The 23,275-nt window shown below is 44.8% G+C and overlaps 1 protein-coding gene across 2 annotated transcripts in view; it reads left to right on the top strand.

Moving 5' to 3' along the window:
• Window positions 1–23,275, top strand: part of HS1BP3 (HCLS1 binding protein 3) — a 141,075-nt gene that overhangs the window by 28,799 nt on the left and 89,001 nt on the right. For both annotated transcript variants that reach the window (XM_075341145.1, XM_075341146.1), the window contains exons 3-4: window positions 11,532–11,739; window positions 12,829–13,042. In XM_075341145.1, coding sequence (XP_075197260.1) covers window positions 11,532–11,739; window positions 12,829–13,042 — 422 coding nt within the window. The remainder of the gene's footprint in view (window positions 1–11,531; window positions 11,740–12,828; window positions 13,043–23,275) is intronic.

Here is a 23,275-nt window from a genome sequence, read left to right as displayed (position 1 = left end):
ATTCTCCAATTTACTCAAATCCATCTGTAGTTGCAAACTGTCCTCCTTTGTGTTAACTACCTTACATAGTTTTGTATCATCTGCAAATACTGATATTTTACTCTGTAAACCATCCACCAGATCATTAATAAATATATTAAATAGTAGGGGGCCCAATACAGACCCCTGTGGCACCCCACTAGTAACCCTGGCCCAATCTGAGTATGCACCATTAATAACCACTCTTTGTTTTCTACCACTAAGCCAGCTACCTACCCATCTACACACATTTTCCCCGAGCCCAAGCTTTCTCATTTTACTTATCAGTCTTTTATGTGGGACAGTGTCAAATGCTTTACCGAAGTCGAGATAAATGACATCCAATGCTTCTCCTAGGTCCATGTGAGAGCTTACATCCTCATAGAAGCTGATCAGGTTAGTTTGACAGGAGCGATCCTTCATAAATCCATGTTGATATGGAGTTAAACAATTAACATTGAGACATTCCATAATAGTATCCCTTAAAAACCCTTCAAACATTTTACCCACAACAGATGTTAAGCTTACCGGCCTATAGTTTCCAGGTTCCCTTTTACACCCTTTTTTTGAATATTGGTACCACATTTGCCGCCAATCCAGTGGAACAGCCCCTGTTTCTATAGAGTCTTTAAATATAAGGAATAGAGGCCTGTCTATCACATTACTTAACTCCCTTAATACCCGAGGGTGAATGCCATCAGGGCCTGGTGATTTGTCAATTTTAATGTTACTAAGTCGGTTCTGCACTTCTTCCTGGGTTAGGCAGGTCATACTTAATGGGGCATTAAGACAGCTGTCAATCAGCGTGGGGGCGTGTCTGACTGCAACCAATCATAGGCGCCGGTGGGCGGGGAAAGCAGTGAATAAGAAATTGAATAATGGGCGGCCGGCATTTTCAAATCAGGAGAAGCCGCCAGCAGTGTGACAGCCATGCAGCACCGCACCCGTGATCGATGAGTGAGTGAATGAGTTAGTGAGTGTGTGAGAGAGAGAGAGGCCGGGGACACACAGGGCACTACTGCGATGTTCGCATGACACTCAGCTCCTGCTGGCAGCACAGCAGGAGCCGAGTGTCATGCTAGTGTCCCTGCGTCTGCGGTCTGACCGTGCGAGCGGACCACAGCCGCGGGGGGCGGGCTGGCACGAAGGAGGGGAAGGTGGCATTTATTTCCCTCTCTCCTCCGTAGCCGGCTATTGCGACTCTCGCTCTGCATGCATGGTACACCGGTGTACCGCAAGTGCAGTGCGTTTTTTTTTTTTTTTTTTCTCTCGCCCCATTCACTTGAATGGGTGCGAGAGAAAAGTGTCTCACATTATAGTTGCAGCATGCTGCGATTGTTTTCTTGGTCTGATTAGGGCTGAGAAAATAATCGCTCATGTGTGCTGACACACAGGCTAGAATTGGTCCGAGTGGAATGCGATGTTTTATCGCACTCCACCCGCACCGATTTTCTTAGGCCAGAGAATCACTTCTGGGCATGCTAAGAAGTAAAAACCGAATCCGGTACATGCTTCCGGCGTTTGATGCATGCCACCGGATTCGGCGTGTGTAGACTTTCGTTATGCACCATGCTGCACAGCCACCCGCCGCACCTGGCGTTGTGCAGTTTTTTTTTTTGTTTTTTTTTTATGAGACTAAAAACGTTGCATGAAACGTTCCATGCGGCCACCAAATTCATTAATTAAGCTGCATCCGGAAAAAGCCAGATGCAACGCAAGGTCATCAGGCCCAATCCGGCGACAATACAAATCAATGGGGATAAAATGAATGCGGTACCGGATCCGTTTTAACCGTTTTTTTTCCGGATTGTGCCTGATGGGAAAAACCTGATGTGTGAAAGTAGCCTAAGAGTACAATTCCACCTGCGCAAAGCTTCCGATGCAAGAGCATCGGAAACAATATGCTAATGACCCTCTGTGGCGAGCGTGAGCCGAGGATCATGTGACTGTGATCCAATCTTTCGAGCGTATCACAGCTGCGGAGAAGAGGGAGGAAGCATTTTCTCCCCATCTCCTCCCCGGCCTGTCTCTGCGTACCTTGCACTACAGGTGTATGACATGTGAGTGTGATGTTCCACACGCTCCCATAGACTTGTATGGGGGAGCGTGTGAGCCGGGAATCGCTGCCAAACGCAGCATGCTGTGATTAATTTCTCAGGCCGATATGGCATGAGAAATCAATCGCAGTTAGACACTGCCCCATAGACTTGCACTAGAGTGAGAACAATCCAATGCTTTATCGGATTGCACTTGTCCATGTGCCACGCCCCAGGGCCTGCAAGGGAGCTGATCGGACCCGGGTGTCCGATTCTCAGAGTCTATGTCAGCGGTGGCCAGTGCCCGGTTCCATGACCCCAGGAGCCGCTTGTGAAAGGGATTATATTTACAGTTTTTAATGTCCGTGATGCCACTTGCGGTATGCGGCAATGTGTAGAAGCCGCCGCTGCATAGTCTCTCACTGCTGGGGCTGGTGTTAATAAGCAGCTTAGGTGACAAGGCCCTCCGCAAGTAGGTCTGAGCCCCACTTTGGAAGTTGACTGTTGTAGGGGTGCAGAAAGAATTCAGACGTACACAGGGACTGCGGTGCAACTTGTTCTTTCCTTACAGTTGCCTGGTACAGCAACCCGGTTCGTGCTGGTTCCCTTAGTCCCAGTGCTGGTGTGGCGACCCAATGAACTCTTCTTCCTTTGCACTTTATTAAGTTGGGGGTCCCTGTGGCCTGGAGCGTCTTAGGGTCCCTCTCTGGTCTTTCTGTGTGTCTCTTCCCTGAATACGTCTGGCAGGCAGCTTGAACCAATTTAAGGGCTGGACTCCTATCCCTATTCCCAGGTTTCCACTTTGCTACTGTGCCCCGTACTCTTTTTGGTGGTGATGGACTGTGAAAGTCCCCGATCACCTGCAGGATTATCGGATGGGCCTGGAGCTTGACCGAACCAGGGTCCTGTACCCCGCCGTGCTCGGTCCCTTAGGGTACTGGCTCTATTCCCCTTCAGGCGACCGGTCTCCTGTTTAGTTCACTGGGGTCTCCTTCTGACCCCACACACACTGACCATCTTCTCCAACCGACACTTCCTTCACCTCCTACCATCCTCTCAGACTACTCTCAACTGTCAAAGCTGACCACACCCCTCCCCTGAGCTTCTGGCTACCGGATTGGTCAGGTCCCAGCCAATGGGAAACTACCCCTCTAAACCCGTTGCTAGCCTGTTGCTCAGCCTGGGAAGAGGGCAGTTTGTGTGTGTGGTGCAGTTACCAGCATTGGTCTTCCAGGAACACCGGGGTAATGCAGTCCTCTGTGCACCTTTTACCCCAGGGTGCTACACATGCAAAACGCAAGTGGAACCGTACCCTAATAGTAGGCCTAAATGTTGGAAACTGAAATGTTTGCCGGTGCGATCAGGGAATGGACCTACTCGGCCACAACAAACAGAATACCAGAGAGGTGTAACTGTGGCTCACACTAGGTTTTCACCAGAGCTGCTCATTGGTGAGGGTGGATTTGGCTGCAAGTAGAAACCTAGTGCCTCTCAGGGAGACTTGGTGATGCGAGTATAGATACTGACGGACTCTGATAAGGTAGGTGCAGCTGGGATGGCTGATGTGGCATTCTTGGCCGGTAAGGAACGATGCAGCATGAGCAGCTGGTAAAGCAAGTTTGGTGGATATTGAACGATGCAGCGGCTGGTATAGAAGGTTTGGCCGATTATGGAACGATGTTCCAGAAGCGACCCATACCACGTAACAGAAAGGTTAAGACAGCAGCAGAATATAAGTAAGGGAGTTGAACAACTAGCAACGAGTCTCAAGAATTGGATCACATTCCCCAGGTACCTCCCATAAGGTACAGTAAATGCCTAACACCACCCAGCCATTGGCAGAAAGGCACTTCCATGTTTGGATACGCTGGCCCTTTAAAAATAGGTGCGGCCTAAGTGTGCTCTTAGGAGACCTGTGCGGTGTGCAATGGCCTTGGGAGTAGGTAGTAAGGACTGCGGGCCGAGCTCCCCACCCCAGAGAGGCATCGGCACCCAGAGACTTGGTATACTTCTGTGTCAGAGTCTGCTTTGCGGTCGTATCACCACCAACACTGCCTGAATGAGTACGCTGTCCTCCCCTGCTTCCAACCTGCACCACGCTCTCCTACAACCTCCATCATCCAGAGTCCCGGGGCCTCCCCTACCCGTGGAGGGAACATAATCTGGCTGCCCCACTCCATCTCCCCCGGGTACTCCCATCGGTAGCAGCAGTACTCCCCTTACCGCGAACCACGGGTGGCGTCACGAACACTAATCCCCTGTAAATACACCCCCCCACCCCTTTTTCATTTGAAGTGGCCGTGAGCCCCCGGGTCCGGAGACCCTCGAGCCACAGCAGACCCCGAATCCGAGCGGTTCGACCACTGCAGGGGCGGCACATGTAGAGGCTCATAACTCTGTACCCCAGAACCTCAGTGACCCGAGGGCCGCCCTTCAAGAAGAATTGGGGGTGCGTGTTTAGTTGATTTATGGACATAAGTCGGCCCGTCTAAATATGCCTTAAAGGGGTATTCCAATCTCCAAGAACCTTTCTCAATAGTTGGTGGTGGCAGCAATTAATAATGGCAAATACCTCCAATTATTAATGTAGTATAGTTCTGATTAGCTATGTTACTTACCTCATGTGCAGGGCATTACACTAGGTTAGGTGTCCATAGTTACGACCAATCCTATAGTGACAGTTTTTTTTGCACCTGGTCCTAACCATGGATACCTAAGCTGCAATGTCCTGCACATGAGGTAAGAGGAGACATAGCTAATTAAGAGTAGTATACTATACTTCTAATTGAAGGTATTTGGTAATATTATTATTACACTTACTACTAGAGATGGGAAAAACCGCAGATATTCGGGTTCGATGTGTCCATCTGGACCTAATCCACTTCGGGACTGGACTTGAACCCAAACATCTGCCCAGGCGCCAATCCCAATAGAAGTCTATGGGAACCCAAACATTGTGATTTAAAATGCTGGTTGAAAGGGCTAAGGGAATTGGAGCAGGAGCGTTATACTTTCCCGTGGCTGTAAGAATACTTCTGGGTCCGCTCATTAACCCTCACACATATTCCCTCCAACAGGTAGTCCTGGCATCTCTGGTTGGATGCAGTCAGACCGTGCCCCCAGCCTGTGTGACAGCATCTGTGATTGTTGGATCACACAAGCTTTCTGTGCCCCTTTTAGTGGTGTAAATATAAATAAATTGGCGTAGGGTCCCCCCCCCATATTGTGATACCCAGCGCAGATAAAGCATATGGCTACAGGCTGCAGCTCCAGCCGTGCACTTATCTTGGTCGTGTATCAAAATCTGAGAAAGCACATGCGGCTTTTAAAAATGATTTAAATAAATTATTTAAAAAAACGGTTTGCGCTTCGATTTACCCCACCACCACTGATTTTGATACCCAGCCATCATTAAGCTGACAGTTGAGGGCTCGTATTCTCAGGCTGTGGAGGCCCATGGTTATTGCCCACCCAGCCTAAAAGTAGCAGCCTACAGCCACGCAAAATTGTCTCATACATAAGATGCAATGATCCTAACACTTTATCCAGCTCATCACAATTTGCCGCGGTGCGTTGCCAACTGAGGTAATATAAGGAGTTAATGACAGCTCACAGCTGCCACTAAGCCCTAGATTAGTAATGGATAGTCTGAGCCCCCCCCCATTACTAATTCTGTAAGCAAGAAAAGAAAAATAGACAAACACTGAAATTCTTCAGTTGAAATAAAGTGCAAAAAAAACCCTCTTTCACCACTTTTAACCCCCCAAAACACCAAAGTCTAACATAATCTCTGATACATCCTGAAGTCACAGCGCATGGGCATAGAACATAGCCGCCCCTTGTGGCTGCAGGCAGAGACTGACTGATCCACAGCTGTGAGTGATGACGTCACGGAGTTTACCAGCGGTTACAACTGAAGGTTCCCCACCTGAGACTGCAGGAAAACTCACCTTAGGTGAACAGTCAGAAAACCATTTAATGCAGATTTCGGGCTGGAATTTATGCACCCTATTACTGCACCAAATCTGCATTCACTGGCAACTATTTATTTATTTATTTATTTTTTTACGGTGTTCACTGAAGGTGTTAACTAGTGTGACCGTGTTATAGGTCAGGGACACAAGCCTCTTAGACCCTGCTCCTAGCATGGTCTAATAGGCTTGCTGAAGCTGGCAGACCTGGAGGTCATCATCATGACCTTGGGTTGCCATTGCAACAATCGGGTCCATGCGATGACGTTGCGCAGGTGCTGATTGGACAGGAGAGGAAGCGCGTGCTTCCAGCGTCCTAAATGTTAAGATCGATATGATGACGGGGTTAAAGCCTCATTCAGACATGCGTATTGTATCCTTTCATTTACATTTTTTTTACAAGTATAACACAGACCCATTATAGTCTATGGCGCTGTTCACATGTCTGTTTTTTTTGGGGTTCCCCCCCCCTCCCCCCGGTATCACGGGTGACAACGGGTCAATTCAAGTCTGTATCCGTGAAAAATGCAAACAGCACACGGATGCCTTCAGTGTACTCTCCTTGTTCTGCCCGCGTTCAGCATTGCAAGTATAGGAGAAGCTTTGTCATTTTATTTATCTATCTGTGAAAAACACGGGCGGCAAAAGCGGACACACGGACCGTAAACTGACGACACACAGGTCCAAAACAAGAATGACATCGGTACTAGGCTCTTTTCAGCTGATTTATGACCACATCAAAGTAGATCTGACCTTCCATGAGCTCATTAACTGGAAGAAGCTCACTGACAGATTCTCAGTTACCCCATTCTGCAGCCATAATAGCCAGTGCAATATAGAAACTATAGAGGGCAAAATGTGCAACATTTTTAATGAAGCACTGATGCAAAAATTATTTTTAGACCCTTATACAGTGTCTTGCGAAAGTATTCGGCCCCCTTGAATTTTTCAACCTTTTCCCACATTTCAGGCTTCAAACATAAAGATAAAAAATTTCAATGTTATGGGAAGAATCAACAACAAGTGGACACAATTGTGAAGTTGAACGAAATTTATTGCTTATTTTAAACTTTTATAAAAAAAATAATAAACTGAAAATTGTTGCGTGCAATATTATTCATCCCCTTTAAGTTAATAGTTTGTACCGCCACCTTTTTGCTGCAATTACAGCACAAGTCGCTTGGGGTATGTGTCTATCAGTTTTGCACATCGAGAGACTGAAATTCTTGCGCATTCTTCCTTTGTAAACCGCTGGAGCTGAGGGAGGTTGGATGGAGAGCGTTTGTGAACACCAGTTTGCACAGATTCTCGCTTGGGTTCAGGTCTGAACTGTGACTTGGCCATTCTAACACCTGGATATGTTTATTTGTGAACCATTCCACTGTAGATTTTGCTTTATGTTTGGGATCATTGTCTTGTTGGAAGACAAATCTATGTCCCTGTCTCAGGTCTTTTGCAGACTCCAACAGGTTTTCTTCAGGAATGGTCCTGTATCTGGCTCCATCCATCTTCCCATCAATTTTAACCACCTTCCCTGTCCCTGCTGAAGAAAAGCAGACCCAAACCATGATGCTGTCACCACCATGTTTGGCAGTGGGGATGGTGTGTTCAGGGTGATGAGCTGTGTTGCTTTTACGCCAAACATATCATTTGACATTGTGCCCAAATAGTTTGATTTTGGTTTCATCTGACCAGAGCACCTTCTTCCACATGTTTGGTGTCTCCCGGGTGGCTTGTGGCAAATGTTAAACACTTTTTATGGATATCTTTGAGAAATGGCTTTCTCCTTGCCACTCTTCCATAAAGGCCAGATTTGTGCAGTGTACGACTGATTGTTGTCCTATGGACAGACTCTCCCACCTCAGCTGTAGATGTCTGCAGTTCATCCAGAGTGATCATGGGCCTCTTGGCTGCATTTCTGATCAGTCTTCTCCTTGTTTGAGATGAAAGTTTGGATGGACGGCCGGGTCTTGGTAGATTTGCAGTGGTATGATACTCCTTCCATTTCAATATGATCGCTTGCACAGTGCTCCTTGGGATGATTAAAGTTTTGGAAATCTTTTTGTAACCAAATCTGGCTTTATACTTCCTCACAACAGTATCACAGACCTGCCTGTTGTGTTCCTTGGTCTTCATGATGCTCTCTGCGCTTTACACAGAACACTGAGACTATCACAGAGCAGGAGCATTTATACGGAGACTTGATTAAACACGGGTGGATTATACTTATCATCATCATCATCATCATCAGTCATTTAGGACAACATTGGATCATTCAGAGAGCCTCAATGAACTCCTGGAGTGAGTTTGTTGAACTAAAAGTAAAGGTAGTTTCACAGTTGCGTTGAACGGCATCCGTTGCATTGCGTTGTGTGACTGATGCAACGCATGCGTTGCATATAATGGCACAATGGATGCAACGGATTGTACAAAACAACGGAAAGCTTTTTTTTTTTTTTTATTTTATTTTTTTTCTTTAGTTTTACCGGCAGCAGACTATTGTGAACGATCGGCTGATCACCCGGTGGCCGGGCGCTCAGCTGATCGCTCTCAAAAGCCGGCTGCCGGGCGCTGAGCTGAGCTCTCACATGCCGGCGGGCGGGCGCTCAGCTGAACGTTCAGCCACCGAGAGACCAAATAAATTTTGTGATTTTAAAAAAAAAAAAAAGCATGCGCAGTGAAATCCTACGGATTGCGCTGCTCAAAAAAAGTTACATGCAGCATTCCTTCCAGACAACGCTGCGTCAAAATAACGACGCCGCGTCGTCCAGCGGATGCAACGCTGACACTTGCGTTACAGTGCGTCATCCATACAAGTCTATGGAAAATAGCGCAGTGCGTTAACGGACTGCGCTATTCTCCATAGTGATGAACTCCGCTGAACGCAAGTGTGAAAGTACCCTAAAGGGGATGAATAATATTGCACGCCCCAATATTCAGTTATTTTTTTTAAAAAAAGTTTAAAATGAGCAATAAATATCGTTCACCTTCACAATTGTGTCCCACTTGTTGTTGATTCTTCACCATAACATTAAAATTTTATCTTTTATGTTTGAAGCCTGAAATGTGGGAAAAGGTTGAAAAATTTAAGGGGGTCGAATACTTTCGCAAGGCACTGTATATTTTATTTTATTTTATTTTTTTTAAATAAATCGCATCCGAAGGTGTCTGTGTTTTTAAAGGGTATGTCTAGTGCCACTCAGTTTTACAATTGGGAGGTAAATGTTTTTTTTTATTTTTTTTTTTTTTTTGAGTGATTTTTTTTTTTTTATTTAAATCATTTTTTTCTAGTTGGGTTTCATTAAAAACTTTGCACTTTTTGCTTTCTACAGACTTTGTGTTGGGCCTTGTGCACACAGTGTGTGTTTTTGTTTTTTTTTTTTTGTTTTTTTAACATAGGCAGATTTGGGCTACCAGCTGTACCAAATATACATGTCTTTCTTCATGCTAGCAAAATCGATGAGAATCTTGAAGTGCTCTGTACATGTTGCTTATTTATTTTTTTTCTTGCGATCTGGTGCAGATAATAATCTGCAGCATATCAAATGTTGGTGCATTTTTTTGGGGTTTTTCTCCCTGCGTTTTTCAGCCCTTCCACCCATTGAACTTCATTAAAAAAAAAAAGGCACCAAAACATTCGTTTTTTCGGTGTGTGTTTTGCTACCAGAAATTGCAGATTTCATGCAGAAAATTTCTGCACCAAATCTGCATCATGTGCACATAGCCTTGCACTGTCTATGGCTGGCTGCAGAAGGAGTTAACTGAGGATCTGTCAGTGAGCTCATTGTGACTGTGTCTTTTTATATTGAATTTTTTTTTTTTTTTTTCTGAGCTCGTATCGGTTAATTTATGACCATGGAGTTGAATATGCAAAGAAACAAAAAGCCTGTGAGAAAGCAAAGCGGTGCAAAATTTTTAATTTAAATCTAATTGCAAAAATTATTTTCAGTAATGGGAAAAAAAAATAAAGTATTCTCAGGTGAATAACCAGAATTTCTTAATAGAAAGAAAGTTGTTGTGTGTTTTTTTTTTTTTTTTTTTGTTTTGTTTTTTTTTATTGATTTTCCCATTTTTAAAGGCTATGTGCGCACTAGAAAATGGACTTTTCTTAAGAAAAATCCGCACCCTCTGGCAGAATACCGCACCCGCGGCAAAAAACGCAGCCATGTGCACAGGGCCTAAAAGCTATAGAATAAAAAACCACTGCTTGTCATCTGCTAATTGTCCAGCAGAGGGCACCCTAACACGTCTATAATCTGATTGTGTTGAGGATTTCTGCTATTTTCTTAGGCTATGTCCGCCCGCTGCAGAAAAAATGCAACAAATAAAAGCATGTGTTTTTTGTCCCTTCCTTTTTGTTTTGTGTTTTTTTTTTTTTTTTTTTTTTTTTTGTAAAATCAATGGCTGCAAATCTGCAAGCGGAAAAAAAAAAATATAGCAACATGCGCACGGCATTTCTGAATTCACTTAGGCTTTGCTAGGAGAAGGATAGGTGGTTGCAGTTATAGGGCAACAATCTACGGCAAAAAAAGCGCAGCATGAGCACAAGGCCTTATTGTGTGTATGTGTTTTGTTTATTTTTGTTGTTGTAGTTTAATGCTTTTTCAAAGATTTATGACTTTTGTACAAAAAAAAAGTGCCCTCACCAGGGACCCGCTAAAGATGTCTACTTGAAGAGCTACTCTGATTTCACAAAATCACTGTTCCCCTGCTTCAATTCATTTAAAACAACCAAGAACAAAAAAAATGCTTTACACCCCCTCCTCAGGTCCACAGCTAAGTGTCTCCTGCTGCTCCCAGTGTCCCTCATTGGTTTACCAGTGTTAAAACCTAGAGAGGGTTTTGAAACTGTGTTGCTCTATTTATTGCTGGCTGCAGAATGAGTTAACTGAGAATCAGTCAGGGAGCTCCTTGTAACGGTCAATGGGCGAGTCTTTGGTCATAAATCAGCAGTGAGGAGCTCAGACAGCGAGTTGAGTGTGCAAAGACACAAAGAGCCTATAAAAGCAAAATGGTGCATGTTTTATAATGAAAACAACAATCCCTGAGCTCAGCAGCTGTGTCGGAGGCACCGAGCTCAGTGATTGCCTGCAGCGCTGACGTCACCTCGGCAGCCAATCACAGACACCGGGAGCAGTGGTGGAGACTCTGTCCCCCCTTCAGGTCCAGCGCAAAGTGTAGGATTAAAACCAACGGCAGCTGGTGGACGGGAGTTTTACGAAACTGGAAAACCTCTGTAATAGAATGGCCAAAAAAAGAGCGTACAAGAAAGTGAAAGTGAAACTACAGTTCAACCATACGGGGAGGGATGTGGAGCGTACTCCTCGCCCGCTTAGCGGGGGCTTTTTCCAATTGTATTACCGTGTCCGTATTAGTATTCTGACTCCATATGGCGGCACTGACCTGAATCCGTCTACTCTCATCACTTGGCACCTTGTGTGGATAATTCTTGGTCACTCCGGCGTCGTCCTCCATTCACTTTTTTTTTTTTTTTTCTCTTCCGCAGATATCTAGAAAATACAGCGAGATTGAAGAATTCTACCACAAGCTTTCCGCCTTGTACCCCAGCTACCCCCTGCCGCCGTTTCCCCGGAAGGTTTTATTTGTGGGGGAGACTGACATCAGAGAAAGGAGAGCCGCCTTTAACGACATCGTGAAGGCCGTCGCCAACGAGAAGGAGCTGGCGTCGTCGTCGGAGCTGCGGGATTTCTTAGGTCAGACCTGAGTCCTCTGGTGTCTGATGCTCTCAGATTATGTGTTTGTCACAGGTTGTTCTCGGACTTTCTGACTTTATGCACACGACGGCTTTTCCAGGCGGGTAAGATGTCGTAGGCAAATAACCTAAGCATTAAGTAAGTGATCAGTGATGGGGTTGATGTTTAGCGATGTGCCGTAAGATCCCAACGTTATGCTACTACATTAGCGATTTGCGGCGCTTGGTGGTTGACAAACACCAGAGATCCAGACATAAGTGGCACTCAGCGCGGGTCGATTTCATTCCCTGTGGTGCGGGCACAAGTCACCTCATTAACTTTGCCCAGACTGACAATCACTCCCATCATGTCTCAGGATGAAGAATAGCTTTGGGGCAATTTTATGCCCTGTGGTGCGGGCACAAGTCACCGCATTAACTTTGCCCAGACTGAGAAGCCCTCCCATCATGTCTCAGGGTAAAAAATAGCTTTCAGGCAATATTGGGCACTGTGGTGCAGGCACAAGTCATCGCATTAACTTTGCCCAGACTGACAATCCCTCCCATCATGTCTCAGGGTGAAAAATAGCTTTCAGGCAATTTTGGGCCCTGTGGTGCAGGCACAAGTCATCGCATTAACTTTGCCCAGACTGACAATCCCTCCCATCATGTCTCAGGGTGATAAATAGCTGTGGGGCAATTTTGTACCCTGTGGTGCAGGCACAAGTCATCGCATTAACTTTGCCCAGACTGACAATCACTCCCATCATGTCCCAGGGTGAAACAACAGCTTTCATATCCTCCTTAATTAGAACTGAGGTTCCTACATTGTGACCCATGTGAGTACTCCGTACCAGCAGGGGAAGGGATGTGACCACTGATATTATCCCTTTAAGACTCCATTAATTTTAATTTTTTTTTTTTTTTTTTTTTTTTTAAATTCTAGCAGGTCTTGTTTCTTGCTGGATGATTCACAGTTTTGAATGACACCATTGATCATAGATTTAAAACATCATCTTCCCCCTTGTAGCCCGCCATCTGCTGCAAGTAAAACTCCGAAAACTAAATTTTTAACTTTTTATTTTTTTTTCCATTTCATGTTTCTTCTTAGGATCAACCATTGGGGATTTTATCGAATCAAAGAATACTAGGCCAAATATATACCATTCTGAAGATGGAGATTTCTTCAAAGTTGAGGCACCAGCAGAGGACCCGCTTCTACAGATAGCAAGCAAACTACAAAACCAGAAAGCTGAAGAACGCGAAGAGGAGGAAGAAGAGGAGGAGGAGGAGGAGGTGGACTTAGACCCACTGGGCATCATGAAGTGAGTTCAGTTATAGACTATAATCACTTTTTTTTGTCAGTGGATTGTGTCATTAGGAGGTTTTTACAAACCTCATTGACTGTCATGGCGGCTTCCGGATCTATGGTAACTACAGATTCTGTCTCTCTGCCTGATAACTTCTCACTTGTCTGTGATCAGCGCCGGCAGACTCGGGTATCCGACCCACAGACTTGTAGTTCATAGACAGGCTAGCAAGAGTTAATCTCTGCTGGGCTGCTTTTTAGTCTTCTTTGATCACATGCTTTGGGGGAGCCAGTCACATTTGCTCTCCTCCTATATATGCTGGCTGGACAATTCCTGTAATGCCAGCTATTGGTTCTCTATACTAGTCTGATGAGATGTTGTTGTGATCCAGACTTACTGGTGGTTGTTTTGCATTATTGCTGTGAGCGGTTGTGGTGTTAACCCTTATTGTCTTTTTGTTGCTGCCATCCTGCTCTTGCTTTTCTCCTAAAGGCCCCGTTACACGCAGTGACATATCTTAACGATATATCGCCGGGGTCACAGATTCCGTGACGCACATCCGGCATCGTTAGCGACGCCGTTGCGTGTGACAGCAAGGAATGACCGTTAACGATGGAAAATACTCACCAAATCGTCCATCATTGACGCGTCTTTCCTTTTCAAAAAATCGTTGATTGTGGAGGACGCAGGTTGTTCGTCGTTCCTGAGGCAGCACACATCGCTACGTATGACACCTCGGGAACAACAAACTACAGCTTACCTGCGGCCGCCGGCAATGCGGAAGGAAGGAGGTGGGCGGGATGTTACGTCCTTCTCATCTCCGCCCATCCGCTTCTATTGGGCGGCTGCTTAGTGACGCCGCTGTGACGCCGCACGACCCGCCTCCTTAGAAAGGAGGCAGTTCGCCAGCAACAGCGACGTCGCTCAGCACAGCAGGTAAGTCCGTGTGACGGCTCCTAACAATATTGTGCGCTACGGGCAGCGTTTTGCCTGTGACGCACAAACGATGGGGACGGGTGCTTTCACCAGCGATATCTCTGCGTGTAACACCCCCTTAAGTCTCTTACTGTTTGTTCTTAAGAGTTTGCAGTGTCTTAGTTTTGGTTTTCCCCATCTGTCTTAATCTGTGTTTACATAACACTTCTGCCCTTCCTTGCCTGAGGCAGGAGGGGGAACAGATTAGCTCTGATCAGGAGAATAGACAAGCATGGGACTCTGGTATCTCCACCATCTGGGGTAATCCAGAGGTCAGGGATAGCCTAGGGTCCCCCAGCTTGAGGGACAGTACATTGTGACAGATTGCTGCTGGATCCGATCTAACAGATAATTATTGGAAATTTGAACATGGCCTTTCAGATCCGCAGATTCTACTTTCATTTTACGCAACATGTTGTCAGTTTCTTCTCTCTGGGAGACGCCAATTGTGAAGGAGGAGCTGATACTGTAATGTGTCTGAAAGGTAAAGTGCTCAGATCTTATAGGAATTTTCCTGTTTGTTGACTCACTGTCCATAGAATATAATGGGAGAGTCAAGTCACCTGGTTTTCTCTTAACTTTGGCAAAAAAATATTACAAATTTAGTGAATTAAAGGGAACCTGTCAGGTGCAGTATGCACCCAGAATCACGAGCAGTTCTGGGTGCATATTGCTAATCCCTGCCTAACTGGTGTCTAGTAGCATAGATAAAGAGAGCTTTAGAAAAAGTATTTCTGAAGATCCCATATGCTATGTTCCCTTGGCTAGTCGGCCCCCTTATCATGCCCACAGGGCCGTACTTACATGCTAATGAAGGCGCAGCGTCAGAGGATGGTTGCACTCATCGTTCTGCTACCATCACTTCCGAGTCCTCGATTTCGGCTCATTGTGCATAATCCCAGTCATTTTGGTCATACTCACTATGAAGTCGGGTGTACGCTTCCTGTCTTCAACCCATGTAGTGTGCATGACTGAAAGTCCGGGATCATACGCACTGAGCTGAAATGGAGGACTCTGACACAATGGCAGCAGAAAGGTCAGTGCGACCATCCTCTGACGCTGCGCATTCATTAGCATGTAAGCACGCCCACAGGGGCCTACTTACATGATAAGGGGGCCAACTAGGCAAGGGAAGTTACGCCCTCACGACTAGTCATTGGCCTCATTAGCATATGATAAAAGATCTTTAGAAATAGTTTTTCTACAGATTTCTTTATCTATAGTGTATACAGGGACAGTTAAGCAGGGATTAGCAATATGCACCCAGAACTGCTTGTGGCTCTGGGTGCATATTGCACCGGACAGGTTCCCTTTAATTCACTACTACGTCCCAATGGGCAGTGAATCTGCAAAACTCGCAAATCAAGCCGTAATTTACCTAATCTGCAATTAAATGTCTCAACTTTACCACATACTGATATTAGCAGAGCCAAAGAAGTGAGTCTGAGTATAGGAGGGGATACGTGCAATACAGAGGGCTGCCGTATCTTTGGCAGATTTAACCCCTTAATGTCACATGTGCCGTACATGTACGGCACAAGTCGGAAGTGGATTCATGATATATAGTGCAGAGTCGGCTCACCCTATGCTCTGCAGGTAATGGCTGTGTGTTACAGAGAGGACCTGCCGCTAACAATCGCGGGTGGAGCTCCGCCTGTGATTGTTAACCTGTTAAATCCCGCTATCAAACTCTGAAAGCAGGGTTTAGCATGTTGCAGAATGGGGAGGGGTGCACTGTTTTAATCACCCGCACTCATGACGTGATCACGCGTCACCTTTGGGTTGCTATCACAGAAGGGGGTCTGCTGGAGACCACCGTACATGTCATGGCAGCACTTCTTTGACACCTGCCTGCTGACTGGCTTCAACGGAGACTGTGATTTTCACTATATGCAGCAATGCAATACAGAATATGCCACAACATTGCTCTATAGCATTAAGTGATCAGATGATTACAGCTACAAGTCCCCTAAAGGAACTAATAAGAACCGTAAAAAAAAGTTTAACCCCCCCCCCCCCCAAAAAACATATATATATTACAATCACCCCCTTTTTGCACCGTTAAAAGTAAAGATACTAAAAAAAAATACATGTGTTATCCCTGCATTCAGAAAAATCTTACTGGAGTATGAAATGCCGGCCGAGCAGGCTTAGTGCTCATGAATCCAGGCTTTTTTTTTTTTTTGCCACAAGAGGGCGCCATTACTCTATATATCACTGCATGAATGATTCTGTGACTTGCCACAAGAGGGAGCCGGTACTCTATATATTACTGGAAGTAACTGCAAAAATGAGTCCGTGCCTTGCATATTGTTTGCAGCGGTAACAGATCTGGTCACCTTCCTATATATTTACCATCTGTAGTCATTATATAAGGGTCAGGCCTACATCTCCAATACTTTCACGCTCTCTCAGGAGGACCATATACCTCTGAGCTGTTCCTCCTGATCCTTCTCCTGTCAGACACATGAACAGTTAATTCCGCTGAGCATGCACGTGTTATTAATGAGGTGAGGAGGGGTATGCTGATCTCAGACACCTTTGATGGTGACTTACTGTAAATCCCAGGAGAACAAAAGGATCAGGCTCTGAAGTACAACATTCCCGACTCTTCTGTTCCCCGCCATCGACTCTTGAGAAAGATTTGCGAGGGCTTCATTCATAGATACATACATTTGCTTCCCTAAAAAGCCCATTACCACTTTTTTTTGGGGAACTCTCATTCTGGAGTATTCACAAAGAAATGCCTAAAGGAGTCCCTCTCAGTTTGGTAATAGGTAATTTTACACAATTTATTGTATAGCAAACCAACCAACTCCATAGATACCGTATTTTTTTCGTTTTATAAGACGCAGCGGATTATAAGACGCACCCCAAATTTAGAGAGAAAAAAGGTAAAAAAATAAAAATGGTGTCCGTCTTCTAGTCCTGTGTTGTCTTACCGGTGGTTGGAAGCAGTGGTAGTGAAGCGGGGTGACAGGAGGCAGAAATTGTGCTGGCAGCGGCGGTGGGTCAGTGGGGGAACAGGCCGGAGCGGTGATTGTCCCAGTCTGTTCGCGGTTCAAATGATGGCACCTGGAGCGGCGCATGCGTAGATGGAGCTCTCATCCAAGGGCTCAGTCTGCGCACACGCTGACTCCCGGCCCCATCATTTGAAATTAGGCCCGCGGACACAATGGGACACCTGCCGCATAGCCACCGCAGTCCGCACAGCCAGCTACCCACCCGTACGCACAGAGTGGCAGCCAGCTGGCCACCCGCACAGAGAGAACAGAGAGGCAGCCAGAGGCACCCAGCTGCCCGAATGAACCCGGTCGCCGCACAGACAGCCCTCCTCTCCTCCCCACCGGGGTAAGCTATATTCGGATTTTAAGACGCACCCCTCATTTTCCCTCCCAAATTTTTGGGAGGAAAAGAGCGTCTTATAATCCGAAAAATACGGTACATAGTGCTTGTAAAAACAAGCAGTTTTGCAATTTACTTCTTATTGAAATTGTCAGCCATTCTCGAGATATTAACATTTTTTTCTTAGCTTCATTGCCTTGGAGACCGACCACCGCTGTTAGGCAGAGTTCCATGTGCATAGCCTGCAAGCTCTTTTCTATTCTTCTTCTTCTTTTTTTTTTTTTTTTTAAAGGTGGCCAGCATCGCTGGAGTTCACCATTACCTCCTAATCCCAACAAGATTCTGCTCAGTGGTTACAAGCTAGACGGCAGCGGTGGTCGGTCTCCTAGGCAACGAGCTGAAAAGAAAAGTGTTAATATCTCAAGAACGGCTGCAAATTTTAATAAGCAGTAAATTGCAAAAGTGCTTGTTATTAGATGCACTATCTGATAATATTAATGTATGAAGATAGGAGTAACCATTTAAGGACACAAACTATGTAGTCAGTGTTTTTAGCAATGCTCCATTGGAAAAAGTATACAAGTTAGCTTTTTCTTAGACGGAAGAAACTCTCACTAGTGCCACCTAGTGGAGGTATCCGCCCTGTAAATCAATGTCCAACTTTTTAAAAGAGCATTGCAATATAGCTAAAGATAAGAGCATGACCTAAGTGTTAAAGGGTGAAGTGTAAAGGTTTTGTGTGGCTTGCCACATACCGGCCCACATTAGTCTGTGGCCAGAAAAATAAAAAGAGAAAAGAAGAACTCAACCACCCCCCCCCTCCCTCCCTCCCCCAGGTGCAAAAGCAAAAATTGGCCATGTAGTGAAGGGGTTAAGGTTTCCAAAATGTGTTCAGGGCTTTGATAACCCTTTAATTTAATTAGTAGCCTCTGCTTGTGTCCGTGGCCTCACAGCGACATGTCATGGGGCTACATCTCTCCGTGATGAGTCCGGGAACGTCGCTCTCAATCGCAGGTTTGCAAGGGGTAAAATTGTTTTGGAAAGTACAAGGTGACTTTTATATACTTTTTGATGGCTGAAATCAGTAAAAAATATTGAAAAAAAAATTCTATCACGTTCACATTTTTCACAAACACTGACTCCATAGGCTTCCAAAAGTATAGAATGTCAAAGGGAATTCATTCCATACCTTTCTCAAGACTGTGCTCTAGTAGAATGCAGAGATGTTCCTGGACTGATGGGGAAAATGTAACCATGAGACAATATGAGCGAGCGGGGAGACTCTATTGATTCATTCCCCCCCCCAAAAAAAAAAGTCAGCTGCTACTGCACAATGGCACCAAGTATGCTTCAGTTCTGTGCACTTGAAGGAAAGCTATGAGAATTTAGAGTTTGAGGATCAAGGATGGTCAATATGTGGTGATCTGAAAGTTCTATCTTTGCTCCTTTTGCGGAAAGGAGGAGACATGAAGTCCCCAGGCTTTTTGTGTGAATGGGACAGCCGGGATCGGACTCTTCTCTAGAGCCAAAAAAGTTGGCCAACGAGAACATCTTTGCAACCTGGACTCAAGAATATAGTTGTGGAAAGTTTAGTTGATCCTACTAAATTTCTCCTGTCACCACTCCACATTAAGCTTGGACTGATGAAGCAGTTTGTGAAAGCTCTACCGAAAGAAGGAGAGAATTAAGTACCTGTGTACCAAATTTCAGGGACTGTTCAAAGCAAAACTGAAAAAAGGCATTTTTGTGGGTCCGGATATTCGGAAAATCATGAAGGAAACAAAAATGAAAGCTGTTGAGAAAAGGGCTTTGGATTCTTTTAATAAACAGTTGTGAAGAAATTTCTAGGTAACAACAAAGATCCAAAACTTAACTCCGTCATGGAGAACATGCTGAAACGTTTGAAAGCCTTGGGTCGTCTGGTGAATTTAAAGACACATTTTTACACTCCGATTTGGACAACTTTTTCGGAAAACCTTGGTGCTGTTAGCAAAGAGCAAGGAGATGTCATCAGGATGTCAAGGAGATGGAACGGCGATACCAAGGTAGATGGAACGTGACCTTGATGGAGGACGACTGCTGGATGCTTCACAGAGAAGATCCGCAGCCTACTATAAGAGAAAAGGAAAAGACGCAAGACATAATTTCAAAAAAAGATGCAGAATGAATGTTATATATAGACAGAGACACACACACACACACACACACACACACACACACACACACACCAGTTCAAAAGTTTGGGGTCACCCAGACAATTTTGTCTTTTCCATGAAAAATCATCCTTTCATGTATCAGATGAGTTGCATAATGAATAGAGCATATCGTCCAGACAGTGACGAGGTTAGAAATAATGATTTTTACTTGAAATAATAATTTTCTCCTTCACACTTTGCTTTCGGCACAGAATGCTCCTTTGCAGTAATTCCAGCTTTGCAGACCTCTGGCATTCTAGCTGGTAATTTGCGGAGGTAATCTGGAGATATTTCCCCCCATCCTCCCCCCTCCCACAAGTTGGATTGGCTTGATGGGCACTTTTTGGTACCATACGGTCAAGTTGCTCCCACAACAGCTCAATAGGGTTGAGATCTGGTGACTGGGCCACTCCATTACAGATAGAATACCAGCTGCTGCTTCTTCCCTAAATAGTTCATGCATAATTTGGAGGTGTGCTTTTGGGTCATTGTCCTGTTGTAGGATGAAATTGGCTCCAATCAAGCGCTGTCCACAGGGTATGGCATGGCATTGCAAAATGGAGGGATAGCCTTCCTTATTCAAAATCCCTTTTACCTTGTACAAATCTCCTACTTTACCAGCACCAAAGCAACCCCAGACCATCACATTACCTCTACCATGCTTGACAGATGGCGTCAGTTAGTCTTCCAGCATCTTTTCAGTAGTTCTGCGTCTCACAAATGTTCTTCTGTGTAATCCAAACACCTCAAACTTCGATTCGTCTGTCCATAACACTTTTTTCCAATCTTCCTTTGTCCAATGTCAGTGTTCTTTTTCTCATATTAATCTTTTCCTTTTATTAGCCAGTCTCAGATATGGCTTTTCTTTGCCACTCTGCCCTGAAGGCCAGCATCCCGGAGTTGCCTCTTCACTGTAGACGTTGACACTGGCGTTTTGCGGGTACTGTTTAATGAAGCTGTCAGTTGAGGACCTGTGAGGCGTCGATTTCTCAAACTAGAGACTCTAATGTACTTGTCTTGTTGTTCAGTTGTGCAGCGCGGCCTCCCACTTCTCTTTCTACTCTGGTTAGAGCCTGTTTGTGCTCTCCTCTGAAGGGAGTAGTACACACCATTATAGGAAATCTTCAGTTTCTTGGGAATTTCTCACATGGAATATCTATCATGTCTAAGAACAAGAATAGACTGTCGAGTTTCATATGAAAGTTCTCTTTTTTGGCCATTTTGAGAGTTTAATGGAACCAACAAATGTAATGCTCCAGATTCTCAACTAGCTCAAAGGAAGGTCACTTTTATAGCTTCTCTAATCAGCAAAACTGTTTTCAGCTGTGCTAACATACTTGCACAAGGGATTTCTAAACATCCATTAGCCTTCTAACACAGCAAACACCATGTACCATTGGACACTTAGAACACTGGAGTGGTGGTTGTTGGAAATGGGCCTCTATACACCATATTGCATTAATAACCAGACGTTTGCAGCTAGAATAGTCATTTACACATTAACCGTGTATAGAGTATGTTTCTGTTTAATTTAATGTTAGCTTCATTGAAAAAAATGTGCTTTTCTTTCAAAAATAAGGAAATATCTAAGTGACCCTAAACTTTTGAACTGTAGTTTCTCTGTGTGTGTGTGTGTGTGTGTGTGTGTGTGTGTGTGTGTGATATAGATATATAATTATAGTCTACATTTTTGGATTATTCTTGTACGTAATTTGCGCTTTTTCTGCAAAATCCATATGTGATGGTTAAAAATGTTTTGTTTTTTTTTTTTCAAAACTGGAGCAGAAGAAAACAATAAATATCAGCCATAAGATTTGAGAATATTTTCATAACCCCAAATTTTGCATACCTGTGCTAATGATTGTGTGAGGCAGCAGGAGCCGGCGCTCAGGAATTAGAAATTACTACTCAGCATAAAACCTTGTAATTCTTGTATGTTATCACAGTGCAGCGTCGCTGTGCGCCTTTTATTCTCTTTATGCTTTTAATGACTGTTTTCCTTCCTTTTTACCCTGTGAGGATAAAGCAGAGTCATTCCCAGTTCTGCCGCCTACTTTCTGCTTCTCTTCAATAGACGCTGTATTACTGGCGGCACTGATTGACGATGCACTGAAAATATAAAAAAAAAAATCTCCAGACTTGACTTTTTTCATTTGGAGCTGCTTCTAAGTTCTCATACCCTCGCTGACAACCATCATGCCATCATTGACTTTAAGGACTTAGCTAGGTCTAGAAGTATTTAGACAGTGACTGAATCTTTGTGATTTGGCCTCTACATGACACTATTTTTTATTTAAAACTAGAGAATGCCACATATTGCACTGTCACCACTTACCCATTCTACCCCCATGTAAGATACATGGGAGAAGCCTCCAGACACAGTCTTATATGTGACCACCCGGATGTGCCCTGCACTAATTAGCACTGTGAACTGAATTACGCTCCTGGGTCACAGGTAGTCTGTCTCAATCTCTTTCCCTGTCTGTCTCTTTCCCTCTCTTTCCCTGTCTGTCTGTCTCTCTGTGTCTGTCTCTTACCCTGTCTGTGTCTGCCTCTTTCCCCGGCTGCATTGTGACACGACAGCATTCCATTTAAGGGCATGGCTGCGCATTCTTCTGAAGTTCTGGCTGCACTGTGGCTCCCAGCTCCATTCGCTTTAATGGAGGCAGGTTTTTTGGTGAATAACTGTAAAGCGCGGGGTTAAAACTTCCCCTCAAAACATAGCCTATGACGCTCTCTGGGTCCAGACGTGTGAGTGTGCAAAATTTTGTGGCTGTAGCTGCGACGGTGCAGATGCCAATCCCGGACACACACACACACACACACACACACACACACACACACACACACACACACACACACACACACACACACACACACACACACACACACACACACACACACACACACACTCAGCTTTATATATTAGATGAAGCAGATGTATGCGTTGAAGTGCAGACTTTCAGTGCTAATTAAAGGGGTTGAAGAAAAATACTCTGTGAAACTTTTAGGAATTGCCACGATTTTTCTACAAAGCCTCCTCATTTCAGAGACTCAGGAGTAATTGGACAAATTACTAGTCTCGCCCTCTACACTTCAGAACTCATCCGGTTGCCTCTGTCTCCAGTCACATCATCAATAAACCCTAGTGACCCAGGGTCACTGGAAGCAATGCATGCCCGGCAATCGCACTGCCTCCACCATGTGTTACAGTGGATGTCGTGTGCTTTTGATCATGAGCCGTTTCAAGCATTCTCTTGTGGTGAACCCTCTATTTGCTCTCATGAAGTCTTCTCTTTATGGCAGACTTGGATACTAAAACACCGACATCCTGGAGATTGTTCTTCACTCGGGTGGATGTTGTGAAGGGGGTTTTCTTCACTATGGAAAGGAATCTGTGATCATCCATCACTGTTGACTTCCTTTGACATCCAGGACTTTTGGACGTTTGGAGTTCCCAAGCTCACCAGTGCACTGTTTTTTTTTTTTTTTTGTTTTTTTTTGCAGATTGTATGTACCAAACTCTTTATTTGGCCACACCTAATATTTCTGCTATCTATATGATAGATTTATTCTTATTCTTTTCAGCCTATTGATGTTCTGTTTCTCCTCCTCCATTAATGGCTCCTTTGACTACATATTGTGGGTTCACAGTAACAGCTTCCAAATGCCACACCTGGAATCAGCTCCAGACCTTTTAATGATGATGATGATTATGATCTTTATTTCTATA

The sequence above is a fragment of the Anomaloglossus baeobatrachus genome, chromosome 3, assembly GCF_048569485.1.
Source record: "Anomaloglossus baeobatrachus isolate aAnoBae1 chromosome 3, aAnoBae1.hap1, whole genome shotgun sequence".
NCBI classification, from domain to species: Eukaryota; Metazoa; Chordata; class Amphibia; order Anura; family Aromobatidae; genus Anomaloglossus; species Anomaloglossus baeobatrachus.
The sequence above is the reverse complement of the archived record's forward strand: the minus strand, read 5'-3'. Positions and strand labels throughout refer to the sequence as shown.